The 14,365-nt window shown below is 39.6% G+C and overlaps 4 protein-coding genes across 16 annotated transcripts in view; 3 read left to right on the forward strand and 1 right to left on the reverse strand.

Annotated features, from left to right (window-relative positions):
- The first annotated feature begins 79 nt into the window (after positions 1-79).
- Positions 80-4,750, forward strand: mio (GATOR complex protein mio). The gene is made up of 14 exons (XM_046611985.2): positions 80-491; positions 596-793; positions 917-1,207; positions 1,326-1,553; positions 1,655-1,816; positions 2,022-2,203; positions 2,325-2,458; positions 2,532-2,645; positions 2,829-3,195; positions 3,347-3,485; positions 3,565-3,703; positions 3,794-4,001; positions 4,088-4,296; positions 4,480-4,750. Exons 1-14 carry the CDS (start codon positions 371-373, stop codon positions 4,565-4,567), a joined length of 2,580 nt encoding a protein of 859 aa, XP_046467941.1. The 5' UTR covers positions 80-370; the 3' UTR covers positions 4,568-4,750.
- Positions 4,327-5,674, reverse strand: LOC124212174 (replication protein A 14 kDa subunit). The gene is made up of 3 exons (XM_046611998.2): positions 5,395-5,674; positions 5,064-5,250; positions 4,327-4,892 (listed from the first exon to the last, which is right to left on the reverse strand). Exons 1-3 carry the CDS (start codon positions 5,473-5,475, stop codon positions 4,804-4,806), a joined length of 357 nt encoding a protein of 118 aa, XP_046467954.1. The 5' UTR covers positions 5,476-5,674; the 3' UTR covers positions 4,327-4,803.
- Positions 5,659-8,167, forward strand: LOC124212171 (transmembrane protein 222). The gene is made up of 4 exons (XM_046611994.2): positions 5,659-5,985; positions 6,145-6,355; positions 6,446-6,576; positions 6,720-8,167. The coding sequence occupies exons 1-4, from the start codon at positions 5,861-5,863 to the stop codon at positions 6,796-6,798; spliced, it is 546 nt and encodes a 181-aa protein (XP_046467950.1). The 5' UTR covers positions 5,659-5,860; the 3' UTR covers positions 6,799-8,167.
- Positions 8,168-9,068: 901 nt separating this feature from the next.
- HDAC4 (histone deacetylase 4) overlaps positions 9,069-14,365 on the forward strand; it is a 106,082-nt gene continuing 100,785 nt past the window's right edge. For 9 of the 13 annotated variants that reach the window (XM_069133522.1, XM_046611966.2, XM_046611968.2 and 6 more), the window contains exons 1-2: positions 9,070-9,296; positions 12,142-12,348. Coding sequence is in view for 9 of the 13 variants with exons in the window: in XM_046611966.2 (XP_046467922.1) it covers positions 12,222-12,348 (127 nt within the window). In the remaining 4 variants the exon portion in view is untranslated. Of the gene's footprint in view, positions 9,297-12,141; positions 12,349-14,365 lie in introns of all 13 variants that reach the window. The other 4 variants (XM_069133530.1, XM_069133528.1, XM_069133529.1 and 1 more) reach the window with 2 other exon arrangements.

Here is a 14,365-nt window from a genome sequence, read left to right on the forward strand (position 1 = left end):
AGCAGAATTATCACTTTTCGAAAACGACTTTTCGCTTGCGAAATAGTTTCGCGCACGCGCAGATCGCTATTTGGATGCGCTAATGGACAAGTACGGCGCAACAAATTGCGTTGAGGCTATGTTGTCCCGAAATCGGTAGATTCACTGTGATTGTTTTTTTACGCTATTTATCGGATTGTTCAAACGTATAATGGAACCAATTTTGGACGTGCAATAGCCGCCACAATTTACTGTCGGAAAACAAATGTTCCGCCGGTGATAGAGGTTTAGTTTTTACATCATTAATTATCGGAGAAACATATTTTACTGATGTAAACAACACGACCTGGTCGTACACGGATTTTAAATTAACCTACAATATTATTTGACAATGAGTAGCGTTAAGTTAGAAGTTCAGTGGTCATCGATACACCCAAATAAATTCATTACTTGGGGCACCGAAATATGTTTATACGAAGTTACCCAAATCAAAGATAGTGTCAGGCCTTCTTGTGAGTAGAGACCCAAAGCATATTACAAAACACGTATTGTTGTTATTTCTTGAATATCGCCTTGTTGGGTGTTTATATTTTATCAACAAAAGAATTATTTGCAGGTATAAAGATCTCTGACTCTACAGTCGCCCATTTATTGGCAACGAACACAAACCATCACTATGTTAAATGCATTGATATTTACACCCAACCTGAGCCTGACATTCTATTGGCAGTTGGGCAAGCGAATGGTAAAGTTGTACTAACTACTTTTGGCCCAACGGCATTCGACTCTCTTGGACTTACTGGCAAGGAACTTGGTAAACGAAATTCACCAATAATTGTTCTGGAAGTTGTATTCATTTTCTTCGCTTTTTAAGTTATACGGTATAATATTTTAGCTTGCTTTTTGCTTTTAATCATATCCGTGATCACTTTGCTAGCTCCGAGGCATGCAAGGCAATGCAATACGGTTGCATGGAATCCGGTAGACCCAAATTTAATAATTTGTGGCTTGGATAAGCACAGAACGGATTCTTCCGTTTTATTATGGGATGTCCTGAAAAGTCCAACTGGATCGCATCACCACAGTAACATGCAGGCAGAATCTGTCAGACCTATAGCAGAGGCTGGAGTCTCTGAAACAGCACATTCCCTCGCTTGGTTCCTTAACGAACCAAGATGTTTGGTTGTTGGAATCAATAACAAACATTTAAAGATTATTGATTTTCGAGGTAAGACATTATGGTACTGGTGGTTATTAATTAATTTATTGCCAATGAAGGATAATTGGAACTTCTGCCTTTTATTTGTGTTGATTCAAACATCTTTTTGTATTAATCATCTGTTTAGATTGTGTGAAAGTAGTGAACTCAACGCCAACAAAAGCAGTGTACAGTTTGTCAGTAGATCCTCATAACAATTATCACTTAGTTTCCCATATTGAAAATCAAATTCTTATATGGGACACTCGTTACTTTGAAAAACCGATATTAACCCTACCGCAGAGCAGACAAGTGACTAAAGTACTATGGTGTCCTTCAAGGCATAACCTGCTGGGATCTCTGCAGAAAGACTCTGGTACAGTGAGATTTATCATACTTAAATTGCTAAATGAAACAAAGTGGTTCAACTTGTTCATTAATGGTGAAATGTATTTTCATTAATCATTGACCACACAGGATCTTTGCATCTTCACGATGTACAGCATTGTGGGCTTGGTGGCGGCGAGGAAACAGAGCCAGGCGCTTTAGAAAGAACTGTCGCCCCACCATGGTCTAGTCCTACAAGTTTTTCATGGCATCCGACTCACGCGAATAGATTGTTGGCTATATCGCAACAAGGTGTGTGCAGTTGATTTTTTTTTGTTTTCGTATCTCTTACGTATTACCATGGAGTACGAGGGGACGAATTTTCCATACATGGTCGCAAATATAAGTCTATTGTACAGTTTCGTCTTCTTTCAAGCTAGGTGTAATGCTCGATTTAGAACTAATGCAGCGTATAATTATACATCATTACTATTCCTAAGTCATTTGCATATTTCAGGTTTGACGGACTACACTGTTTTTGAAAGAATTACTATCAACTGGTCAACTAAGTCATATCTAGCATGGAACCATGCTTCAAAATCATTCAAATACATTTATAGCACCGACAACATATACAAATCCTTGAACGATATTTCACTGCAAACGAAAAGTCGAGCCATGCGAGACTACGGCCTTCTGGTTAGTACAGGATGATTGTAACATGGACTTGTTAAAACTACACATCTTCATATAGAACGATTTAAGAGAATTAATTCTGATATATTTAAAATTGTAATAATTAATTATATTTTTCACTAAGGCCGAACTATCGCAAAATGGAGAGCTAGCTGAAAATGATACCCTGAAAAATTTATGGCAATGGCTGTATTTGAGTCGTTCTTTAGTGGAAGATGGAACAATATGTAGTCCAGACAATAAGCACCCAGGTGTCAGGTAAACTGATATTTTCTTTGGCTTATAGCCGTACTGATAGATGCTCTGATAATTACTTTGTAACTCTCCATAGAACTGTTCTGAAACTTGATGGACAGCCGACTTCTACTAACGGTTTCATTAAGTCTGAATTAGTGCTTCGACTGTGGGCTGACATTGGGTCAAATCACAGTGCTAAAATATACAGGTAAAGAAAACCCAGGTGTCATAATTCCGAAAATATGAATTATGTGTTTGCTCAATACACTTTAAGCTTATGAAGTACAAAAACAAAAATATTCTTTATCAACGAAATGATTCATCGAACAATATCCTCTATTATGCTAACAATAAGTATCTTTGATTTGCCAAAAATAAATGTTTATCACAGGTCACCTGACCGAGATAAAGCACTTCAATTGTGTGGTTGGAGATTTGATAAAGAAACGAACGCTCCTTATAATAATGCATTTTTGGAAAGACTAGAGAGGGAAGGAGCTTATCCTAGAGCTGCAGCCATCTCTGTTTTCAATCTTGGACTGAGGCAAGCCATAGAAATATTGAATAGAGGGGCGGACAAAATGTCACTAGCAACAAATTTAAATATCGTTGCTATGGCTTTGTCAGGCTTCTCTGAAGATAGAAATAGTATGTGGCGGGAGCTTTGCTTAAAATCTAGATCTCAATTAACTGACCCATATCTCAGAGCAACATTTGCATTCCTCACTGCTGACAATGATTCGTATGAAAATGTTTTGGTGAGTAAAGTAATTTTTACGATTTATTTGTTAGATGACCGTAGAATCTTTTATGATGAATTACTGAATATTTCTCACTGCAAAAATGAAATGGATAGATGTGGAAAAGTTTCATTCGTCTGTAATAATCGTCACTAATATATTTTTTCAGAATGAGAATGGAATGGCTGTTGAGGATAGAGTGGCATTTGCGCTCATGTTTCTATCTGATAGTAAATTACATGAATATTTCAAAAAATTGACTCAAAAATTAACTGATGACGGTAACTTAGCCGGGATTCTGATTACTGGTTAGTAATTAAACGAGTGTTGAAAATTAATTTCAAAAAACTAAATTTAAAATGCTTTGAACTGTATGTGCCACTTCAGGGGCTAGTTCAGACGGGATACAGTTACTAAATAGGTACTTAGAAATCACTGGTGATGTCCAAAGTTGCAGCCTAATCGCCATTCGAGCTCTGTCACCGAAATTGCTTCAGGACAATCAAGTTCAAGTTTGGATTGCAAGGTAGTCTATCTTGTAGCTAGTAACACGAAGAAAATACGACTTTTTGTTAGAGAATAATGAATCGCCTAACCAGAATCAACTGTTCTGCAGCTATAGAACGCTTTTGGATGCTTGGAAAATGTGGAATCAAAGAGCACATTTTGATATAGCGATGCGAACTTCAACGAATGAGAAACCTCCACAACAAGTATACATATCTTGCAATTTCTGTGGCAAAAGTATTTCGGCTTATATGCAGGGGTTAAGCAGAGCTAGAGGACCATTTGCCAGGCTTGGGAGTACGTCCAACAAATTGAAGGTAAAAGTTTAGTTCACAATTTCTGTGTTTGTGTAATCCCCGTAAATTTCTTGCAAAAACCAACGTGGCTTGTGATTTCTTTGTAGATGTCTTCGTGTCCTAGCTGTCGCAAACCTCTACCCCGCTGTGCGATCTGTCTCATGCACATGGGTACAGCCAGTGGTTTACAAACAGGAGGGACCACACCAAATAGAGGGGAGGAGGATAGTAAACTAACGGAATTTAGTAGTTGGTTTACTTGGTGTCAAACGTGCAGACATGGTGGACACGCCAACCACATCACGCACTGGTTTAGGTGAATTTTTACAATGTAAATTTAGTTGAATTGTTGTACATTGAAAAAATCAGTTTATTCATCAAAATCGGTGAGTGGCACACGTGGTTCCAATCATTTATTACATCGAACAAAATGCATGGAGTGGAATTTTAGAGAGAAAGTTTTTTTTGCATTGCTCTAAACAGACAAATTATATTTCAGAGAGCATTCGGAATGCCCTGTAACATCTTGTACGTGCAGATGCTTTTCACTAGATGCATCTTGCAAGATCGGAGTTGGGGTTGTATAATCTTTCTACCATAATTTTAAATTGTAATAAACGATTATTTAATAGTATTTCGTTCACCAATTATACTTATTTCTTTCACTTAATTATCATTTAGAACATTTCTAAGCCTTAAAGATTGAGCTTCAACTTCAGCGAAGTATACTGAAAAAAGTCAGAATATTCGAATGTGTTGAAGGTGATATACTTGACAGCGAAAAAGAAAATTTATATTAGTAGGGCGTGAGAAAGTTAAAATTTCATAAAATGGTATTCGTTTCAGACATTTTCCATTTGTTGCTACCCAATGTATTGGAGAGTAAGATGAGGTCATTGTACTGTTCCGAGTCTGAAAAAATTTCAACTTATATTCTTTTTTTCAAGTTATGAACAACTAGAGAATTTCCATTGTACTTTTTCAATGCCAAAAGATAAAATAACGTCAAGCAAAATCATATACAATAGCATAGACATACATCAGGAGTAGATTCTAAGAAATGATGTATCTGTGATAATTTACCAAATTTTTCCGTCATCTCATTTGGGAAGCGAACGAAGTTGCTACAGGAGATGGATGACTTAGACTGTACAGTACCATGAACTTCGATGTAACCTTCTAGGTGGCTGTCGATGGGTTCCGAAAGAGAAACTGTGATAATCATATTGTCACTGGTTTTTAACTCCATACTTGTTCCGCTAGGATTTATCTGAAATAAGAGATACCAAATTGTTGACAAAAATCGAGGTAAGAAAAGGCGAGGCGTAGTATCATGTGAAACTACGTAAACGTAAATTTGACATCAGCCGCCTACCATAACATAACCTCGATAGGATTATGATTCTTTTCTCACCTTGTTAATGGACCCAAGTAAGATGATCTGATCACCGATGTGCTGGGAAACTAGCTGTCCGTTGATACGTTTCTTGATCATGATTCACTAGCAAATTCTGCGACTCCTAAACGGTTCAAATTGGCCGTAGTTTCTCAATTTCTGGCGGGTGGGAACACAGCGAATCAATTGCGGATGGCGCGAAATAAAGCTCTGTGTAACACGATGAAAGTTGAGTATCGGTAAGTGACGCACTTGACCTTTGCAGTAACGTGCATCTGTTGTTGTTACTCCCGAAGGGAAGAAAAATGAGATTTGAGTAATTGGTGATGCATTTTATTGAAAAAAATCAATTCTTTCTAATTTTGAAAACATAACTATTGTCGCATCATATTCATAGTCGTTGTGTTGAAGCCACCGTGACACTAGCTGTCAAATGGCGTGCACAACAATTGACATATACTTCGCGTTTCGTGAGGCGTGAATTATGAAAAATTCATTTGAGCCGTCATCACCGGTGTCAAATGACTCGTCGACGATGGATCTTGTCGTCGATCACCCCAGAACCAGATACCCATTCTGTATCGTTTGGACGCCTATACCTCTATTGACGTGAGTAGCCAAGATAACATAACCTCACTTTGCATCAATCTACCAAATTAATTTTACACAACTGTGCTCTAAATATGGCAGTCTGCAAGGAATATACCTAATTACATGTATATTAATAATTACAAATATTCCTGACGAGTTTTTTTTTTTTTTTTTAAGTTACTTTTTTCCAGTTATCGGTCACATGGGAATTGCCACTTCGACAGGAATCATAAGAGATTTCGCTGGTCCATATTACGTTTCAGAGGATAACATGGCATTTGGGAAACCAACAAAATATTGGCAGCTAAATTACAATAATGCGAAAGGTGGCGTTCAGGGTTGGGATACAGCTGTGTGTGAAGCCAGCGACATTTATAAAACACGAATGGTGAGTCAAGACTTTTTGTGGATTTTACGATAGATCACATTTAGAGAAATTTAACAAACAGATCAAATTTATACTTATTATTTACTTCAGCACAACCTTTGCTGTGATAACTGCCATTCTCATGTCGCGACTGCGTTAAACTTGATGTCCTACAATGATTCGAGACAATGGAATATGGTAAAACTAGCATTCCTCATGCTTCTTCACGGGAAGTATGTCAGGTAAGATTGATTTGTCTCTTTACATCTCTCAAAATTCGTTGAAAAAATCAATGAACATTCATTGTCAGCTATAAAATTTAAAAAATCAAAGTTACTCAAATTTTGGCTAACATGGTATCATTAAAAAATATAAAATATTACAGTTTTTACGCATTTGTGAAGACTTGGCTGCCATTCGTCATTCTTGTTACAATAATCGTCAGTTTCTATATGTTTGTGTAAATATAATTAGGGGTATGTATTAACGGAATAATACTCATGGACTGATTCCGTAATTGTGAATTTTTTATTTGATTATACAGATATGGCCTGTAGTTATGAATTGTACATAAATTATTATTTATTCTTTATCTAATCGTTGCACGATACTCTCAATTCTTACCCAAATGCAATTAAGAAAATTGGGCAGTTTCAATAATTCTGTGAACAAAACTAATTAATATTTGTATATTGGATTGAATAAAAAAATAAAAATTAACCGAGTTGACAAAATTCTGAACCAATATTGGCAATAGCTCATGCTATTCAGTTAATCCCACTAGGTTGGTAAACATTTCTCAGATTTTGAGCGATTCAGGGCAAAACATGTCAAGCATAATTACACCATTATTTTTTTTTCAAACAAGGTGTATCACAAGTCTCATAGTTGCCTTTTGTTATTTGGTATTACCTGTCAGTTATAATGTTATATTTTGATAGTATTTATGCATATAAAATTAACTTAATTAGATCCTTTAATTAAAACAACGTACAAACGTCTAAATGAACATGGCATCTTTCCCCTAAGATTTGAAGCTCGACAAACATGGTATTATGTGGATAAGGTAAATGTACAATAATAACATTTTGAATTATAAAATTCATAAATTAGGTCTGCACCGAATGTCGTACTGTAAAGACCCAAAACTGTAGTAACATTATCGTTTACTTAGGAAATTAGCATGAATGTGTGTTTTCAATATGTTTTGCTTATTTATCCACGACTTGAAAAATATAGAGGGTTTACCTGTAGTTGCCACTGTATACAGGGGCTGGCATCTACTAACTTTTTATCAGAAAAATATAACCTACCACAACGCCTGTCAGTATATTACAGTAAATTTGCATTTCTTATTAACAGTTCACATTATTACACCTAACAGAGCAGTAGAAAACGAGGTTTATTAAATTCCCGATTCAGCGCTGTCTATCTCATTAATGACACTTTTCTCAAGGGCAAAATCGTATATGATATCATCGCCATTCTCTATTCTCAATATATACGATAAAATTTCGTTTACTCTGTTTTTGTCTATTTCAATATCATCGTTTAGATTGTCCTCCAATTGTTTGCATAATTTAAAAGGCAATCCGTTGAGTATATTTTGGATCGGTTCTATACTTTGGTTCGGCGGCACTGCCGCAGGCATCGATGGTGGGTATTGCGGGATAGTGTTGATATTCGGATAAAGGGGCCCTGGCGGGCCATTGAAGCCGTCTATCATTCCTGGCCTTGGCTGCTGATCCTCTTTTCGTTCTACAAATATAAATCCGTCTCCTTGACCCGCAGACGGGTCCTCATCTTCGGGAGTATCCGGAGGTGAATCCTTCTTCTTTTTGCCAAAAAACCAAGACATTTTCTGTAATATAAAGATCGGACTTTTTGTATTGTATGGAAATGAAAATTGAAGCATCTAGGTAAGTGACAGTGATTGACAGTGGACATGTGTAAAAATTATTCCGTCAAGTGATTTATGATACGCGAGCCTTTGAAAAAATGACCGATATTGCGATAACTAGTTACTGTCGAGGCATATTTGAAAATGGAATGGAACAGTGATTAGTCATCAGGTAGAATACTTTAGGAAGCGAAAGGCCACCGAACTCACAATTGTTCGCGATCTGGGTACATCGTAATAACAAAAGGATCGCATACATAAATTTGTTTATCTGGATGAAGTGTTGCAGGCAAAACGCAGACTGTTGCATATAAATATGAATACTAAAAACTGACATTACGCCATACTCACGTGCAGGAATTTAAAGTAAATATAAAAAAAAACGAATTAGCGTACAGCTTGTCGGTTTTAAAAACTGACCATACTGCGGTTGGCTCTGGACAACTAATCGGCTTATATTATCAACAAAATTTATATTACGTTCAATTTATTCCACTAACTACGACTCCGACATGTCAGGGTACGAAGTTCAACTGCAAGCCGTTGGCGGCGCTGAAACCGACCCCGTCGATTATACGGCTGAGGTCAAGCGAGCGATCGACGTTTACAGGTTAGAAAAAAACGTCTCCGATATCGAGATAAGTATACGGAGTGAATAGGGGGCAAAGAATGTGAAAGAATGTAAATTCCCCGTCCCTGAAACCAGCCGCCTGTATTATTTATTACCACGCATGCGCGCCGCCCGTCTCTCCCCGTTGTTCGTCACGCGAGTTTTCACGATCGCGTCGCCGTCAAACATCCCACGGGAAGATGGAACTGCTGCGTAGTTTGTGAAACCGCAGCGAGGTAGCATCGCGGTCGCATTGTTTTTGTGCCCGCTGTCCCTGTGTTGTACAACCTACATGCCTACGTAGGATTCGCTTAGTGGGACGGAGGATGATTCCTCTGTATATTGTTTGTGGGACCTGTTAAGCTGGTGATTAGCAAGTTGGATCTGCGTACAACTAGTTTGTGATCGTGTACAAACTCCGGTATCGTGGTTACGGCTCGTCGCTAAGTGAGGTAGGTCGAAACCGTCGAAACAGCCGAAATTGACAGGTTCGCGATCCCCCCGGGGTTCCGTGCCCGCGTACAAGTGTTTCAAGTCTTTTACTGCGTTCTTGGACGATCACGGATCAACCCATCGCCGCGTTCTATTGTTCTCCACCCCGCTTAGCGAATCGGCGTCAACGGCGATCGTTCCTCCCTTCCAAAGTGTCGTCAAACCCCCCCCCCCCCCCCCCCCCCTCCTCGCCCGCGAGGTCGGATCATTCTACTCCGAATCCTATCCCTAATCCTCGTTTGTTTCGCGTTGCTGTTTTGACTAACCCGCGACACTGGCTGCCGCTCGGCTCGTGTTTTAACACTTGTTAACTCGGCGCTGCTCGTGCTCTGCTTCTCGTTCTCGATCTCCCGCCGTACGGCGTAACCCCCGTCATATTACCCGGCAGCCCCCCTTTCGTAGGAATGTGCACCAGTCATTGGAATGCAGACGGTGCCCGCGGACCAATCACGACGCTCCAATTTATCCCAGACTACTGGCTGTAACGCAGTCTTTTCTCAAAACGTGACTAGGTACTCGCGTCTCCCTTTTATTTACTTTTTTAATCGCTTCCTTCCTTTTTTGCAAATCGACTCTCCGCCAGCGTAACTCCGCGAATTCGAGCCTCTAATATCGGCCTGCTTATTGAAGATTACAAAATTTCTCGGTCCAGTTTCGTTTTCACGCATCACCTACGCGTCTCCGGTATAGATTGAATATCCATTATACTTTATACGGTGGTTTGTTGTTGTTCATCGTCAGTTCTTCGTTTGCATTCGGATCGTCGCGGCGGATTGTATTTGTGCTTGCGGTGCGTAAACGCAAATATGATAATAATAAATGCACTCCTTATCAACGCTCCTCGCTCACTCGTGTATATTTTATTCCATGCATCGCGGTTGCATGCCGACGATAAATGCAGCCTGCGCTCTCTCTACGTCACAGGTCAACAATTTCCTTCCACGCTCGTCGTTCGGTTCGGCCGACGCGCAGCTTACGATATACAAAAACGCGTATCGTAAACCTCTCGTTACACAATTCCATCGTACTTTCGTACCATCGCAATACCGTGTTTTTACGCAAGGAACTCGAGACGACGATTATCGAAATACCGGCTACTTCTCTTTCGACAAGTGTATATAGTTGGAACTCTGCACGGCGGATTGTGCGATCAACTTCCTGTGCCCCTTGTTTTTTCCCTCCTTTCTCTATTTATAGACTTGTATACACGTGCCGCACGCATACGCGTACGATCTATGCAAATACGTACATATACATCTCGATCGGTTCATTGTCAGTCAGCTGCCGCACCTATTTACACACACACACACACACACACACACGTGTAATAGCCTAAGCATAGTCGCGTGGTCACTTCGATTATCATCGAGGTAATGCATCGTTTATTACCTGTAGTTATCAGTTATTCGATCGTCATTACGGTCGTCGTAATATCGAGCGCACGTGTAATAATATCCTGTTTCAACCGTTTGCTTCTTAAAAAATTCCTTCCTAAGTAGCCATATCTAACGTATACATCTCAGAGAGACTCGAGTGCAGGCTCGAATCTCCGCGACCTTGATGCACTTGTCCGCTGTTCCCCTAACGTAACACCATCGGCTATCCCAGAGCCCGGCGTTCTTCCTTACCGACCGAACCTCCCCGCTCTCCTCCATTGATACGGACATTCTTTCTTCTCGATCGATCGCACGGGAGAAGCCGTTGTTTACAAACAATCGTCGACATATCATTGATTCGATCGATCAATTATCGTTCCTCGGACTCGGTGTACGGCGGCAGAATTTTTATCCTTTTTTTTCTGCGCGAGAAGGGGGATGGGGGGAGATATAAAGCCTTATCCGAGAAGTTTGCCAGTTTGTTATCGCATCAAGATGTACACATTTTTAAAACCTGCGAAGAACGGCAATCCGGGAGATCGTATTACAGAATTTAAAACGTGAATCGGAAAAGTTGATCATGTACAAGTACACGCAGACGCACGCGTTTTGCGTATATCTTTGCCGTTCCCTCAGCAGCCGGTTTGTGCGGAAATAGGCCAGGAAAGACCCAGCGATCATTGGAAGAACCGACGAATCGCGTGTCTATTTTCATTTCCACGGTTTGGTCCATAGGTGCGTTCACACGCGTATTTATTAATAGACCAACGTGTCAATGTTCCGATGTATTTTACGCGTACGTACATACATATTATACCCAACGCAGCTTCACCAGAATTATCGTCAAATCTGAGGAATCGAGGTGCAGATTCATTTCCGCGCGAAATAAATTTACCCAACGAACGAATCGACATCGTGCCCGATGAGCAAGTCCCGTACTTGCTATCGCGTGCTTAGGACATAATACGAATAGCATAGTGTGCGCGATATAAACGAGTGGGTATAATTGTCGGAGCGCGTAGTCATAACTAGTATAATTTCAGCGATTTAATCGATTCGGAAGTACAGGAGAATCCGCGTTCCATGTTCTGGCAAAGAGAATTATAGGCACACGATGTTTCATTCGTCAGTATTTTAACAACGAGTCGATTCGAGGCTGAGAATGAACCATTTATCATCCACAGGCTGCCATTCCTCCACCGTTGAGTTTATCGGAACTGAGCTTCGATGTTCACGTTAAAACGCGAGTGTTTTTATTCAAGAATCTTTGAAATAATCTTCCCGTTCTTCGATCCGCCTTCGCTCTCCGGCATAAACCGCTTACAAACGTCGCTTCTTCTTCTTTCTCATTTTTGTAACAACGTTGATGTTGCGAAAAGCGCGGCTAGTTGTCTTCGTTCGAATTTCTATACTTTTCCTTGTCTTATAGTACAGAAACTAACCGCGAACACACGCGACGACGATAAAGAAACAAAGTGTGCCGGTGGATGGATGAGTTAGGGATGTTAAATGCAGTGCGAAGTGGACTTTCGAACGAACAGAATGTCTAGTGATCACCCGCCGCCGCCGCCGCCGCCGCCGCCGCCGCCTCCACCCCCTACAACGACGACGACGACGATGACGATTGCAGTGGAAGGTGAGAATCTCACATCGGACGATTACGTTTATCCCTTTTATTCTCACTGCTCGATATTGTTGACCTCAAGTTCCTCGGTAATCTTCGAACGAAAGATAAAGACAGGAAAAGAAATCCAATCAGTATACTACACGTACTGGTGTTTGTATATACGAGCAAAGATTTATGCTCCTCTCTCATTCATTCCGATCGTTCTACGCTTCACTTTCATTAATTAATCCAATTCTTCGATTATTACCAGAGCCAAGGTTGAGTTTGCGGGGGGGGGGGCGATTTCCCGAGAGAAACACGTTGTACGGTTTTGTGTAAATTATTTATTTTGCCTTCTTCCGTTATATTTATAACTCGTTAGGTAACGCAGTCGCCGAAACCATCTCGCTTAATTTTTTTTTCTCTTTTTCACACCTTCTCTAATTGTTTTTTTCGCATAACTGACGTAATGAGAATTCTACGGTGTGAGAAAAGAAAACAAAACAAGCAAAACTGTCAACCGTTTTGACTGCCGTTGTAGCGTATTTGCTACGACGACGAAACGGCTATTTAAAAAACTATATTTTCTTCAATTTCAATTTAAAAATTCTGATATAATTTGAAAAATAGTAACGCACTCCGAAGAATGTGTTCGCTGAATAATTTCATTTGACAAACTTTTGATTTTGGGTGTGAAAATTGAAAGAAATCTATTTTTCACAAGTTTAATTGTTCAAACATTTTGATAGAGAAAAATGATTTTCTTCAACGGGAATGATGCTTGGCCGTTAAAGGATTAAATAGGTGGAGAGTATAATAACCGAGATACCTAATTCAACTTTGCGCGGCCGCCTGCTGCAGTCGTCTCGTTCTGGTATAATAATTAATACTCAAGGTTTCAATCGCACTGCTTAACCACAGTGTATTTTATTGTTATACATTATTAACTCTGTCGATAAATTCAAGGATTAATTAACAATAATAAGTTTCTATTTATAACGGTGGTTGCACCCTAATGCGATTTAATTGCCTCTTGTACCGTAGGTACGTCTGATCGTGACACGTTTCGTTAATGAGTCCTGTATAACAATGTACAATACGATTCAAAACCTATAGTCACAACGGCGAGTTGTTTCACCGGACGAAATCGTTGTTTATCAGTTTCAGGAATTATAACAAGGAAACATATAGGGCATTCCCCGTCAACTCGGCTACTTTTCTTTATTTTTTTTTTTTTTTTTGTCATCTCGGATCTGTTCGATAGTTTGTTGTACAGTAGTACTACTTGAAGTTACTCTCTGTGAATTTGTTCAGATTTTTTAAATTTATCACGGAAGGTCGAAGTCTGACGAAAAACAAGTCCAGTAGAAAAGAGTTTTGTCTTTACGCGAACTATTCAATGCAATATGTGTTATATTTCTAACGGCATCGGAAAGGCCGTTTTCAGCGCAAAGAAAAAAAAAAAACATGGAAATTATTTCTTTCTCTCAATTCGACACATTTGATGTTACTGTAAATTTTACAGGGTATTTGGCGGTGTATCGAGAACTGGTAGAAAAAATATTTCATTGAAAAAGGTGAACGAAGGTACATCCGAGTTCCTCTTTTCCACAAACTATTTAACGCGATAATCGGCAATAAATTGACGCGAATGAATCGACGCGATGTTTCGTTACGCTAACGTTACTAACCTTAGCCTCATAATTTTGTACCATCTCGCAACGAGTTTATTCTAAATATAATATTACACGTTTACGCGGTCAGAGTCGGTTTCCTATACGGCGATAACGATGACGACGGCGGTGATATTTCACGCATATACGGGCGTAGAATTGTCATTTCATATGAAACTTCGTGTTACGCGAACGTTTAAATAATTCACGTGCAGACACCGTGCTCGCCAGGCGATTCCTCATCAACTTCGAATGCTTCGTCGGCTGCACTTCTATTTTTAGACACACTTGCACGCATCCCACCTCCCCCGTATTTATACATATGTGCGTATGTATAATATATGCATGTTACGCGTTTTATAATAACTTGAGCT

Source organism: Neodiprion pinetum, chromosome 2 (assembly GCF_021155775.2).
Source record: "Neodiprion pinetum isolate iyNeoPine1 chromosome 2, iyNeoPine1.2, whole genome shotgun sequence".
Taxonomy (NCBI): domain Eukaryota; kingdom Metazoa; phylum Arthropoda; class Insecta; order Hymenoptera; family Diprionidae; genus Neodiprion; species Neodiprion pinetum.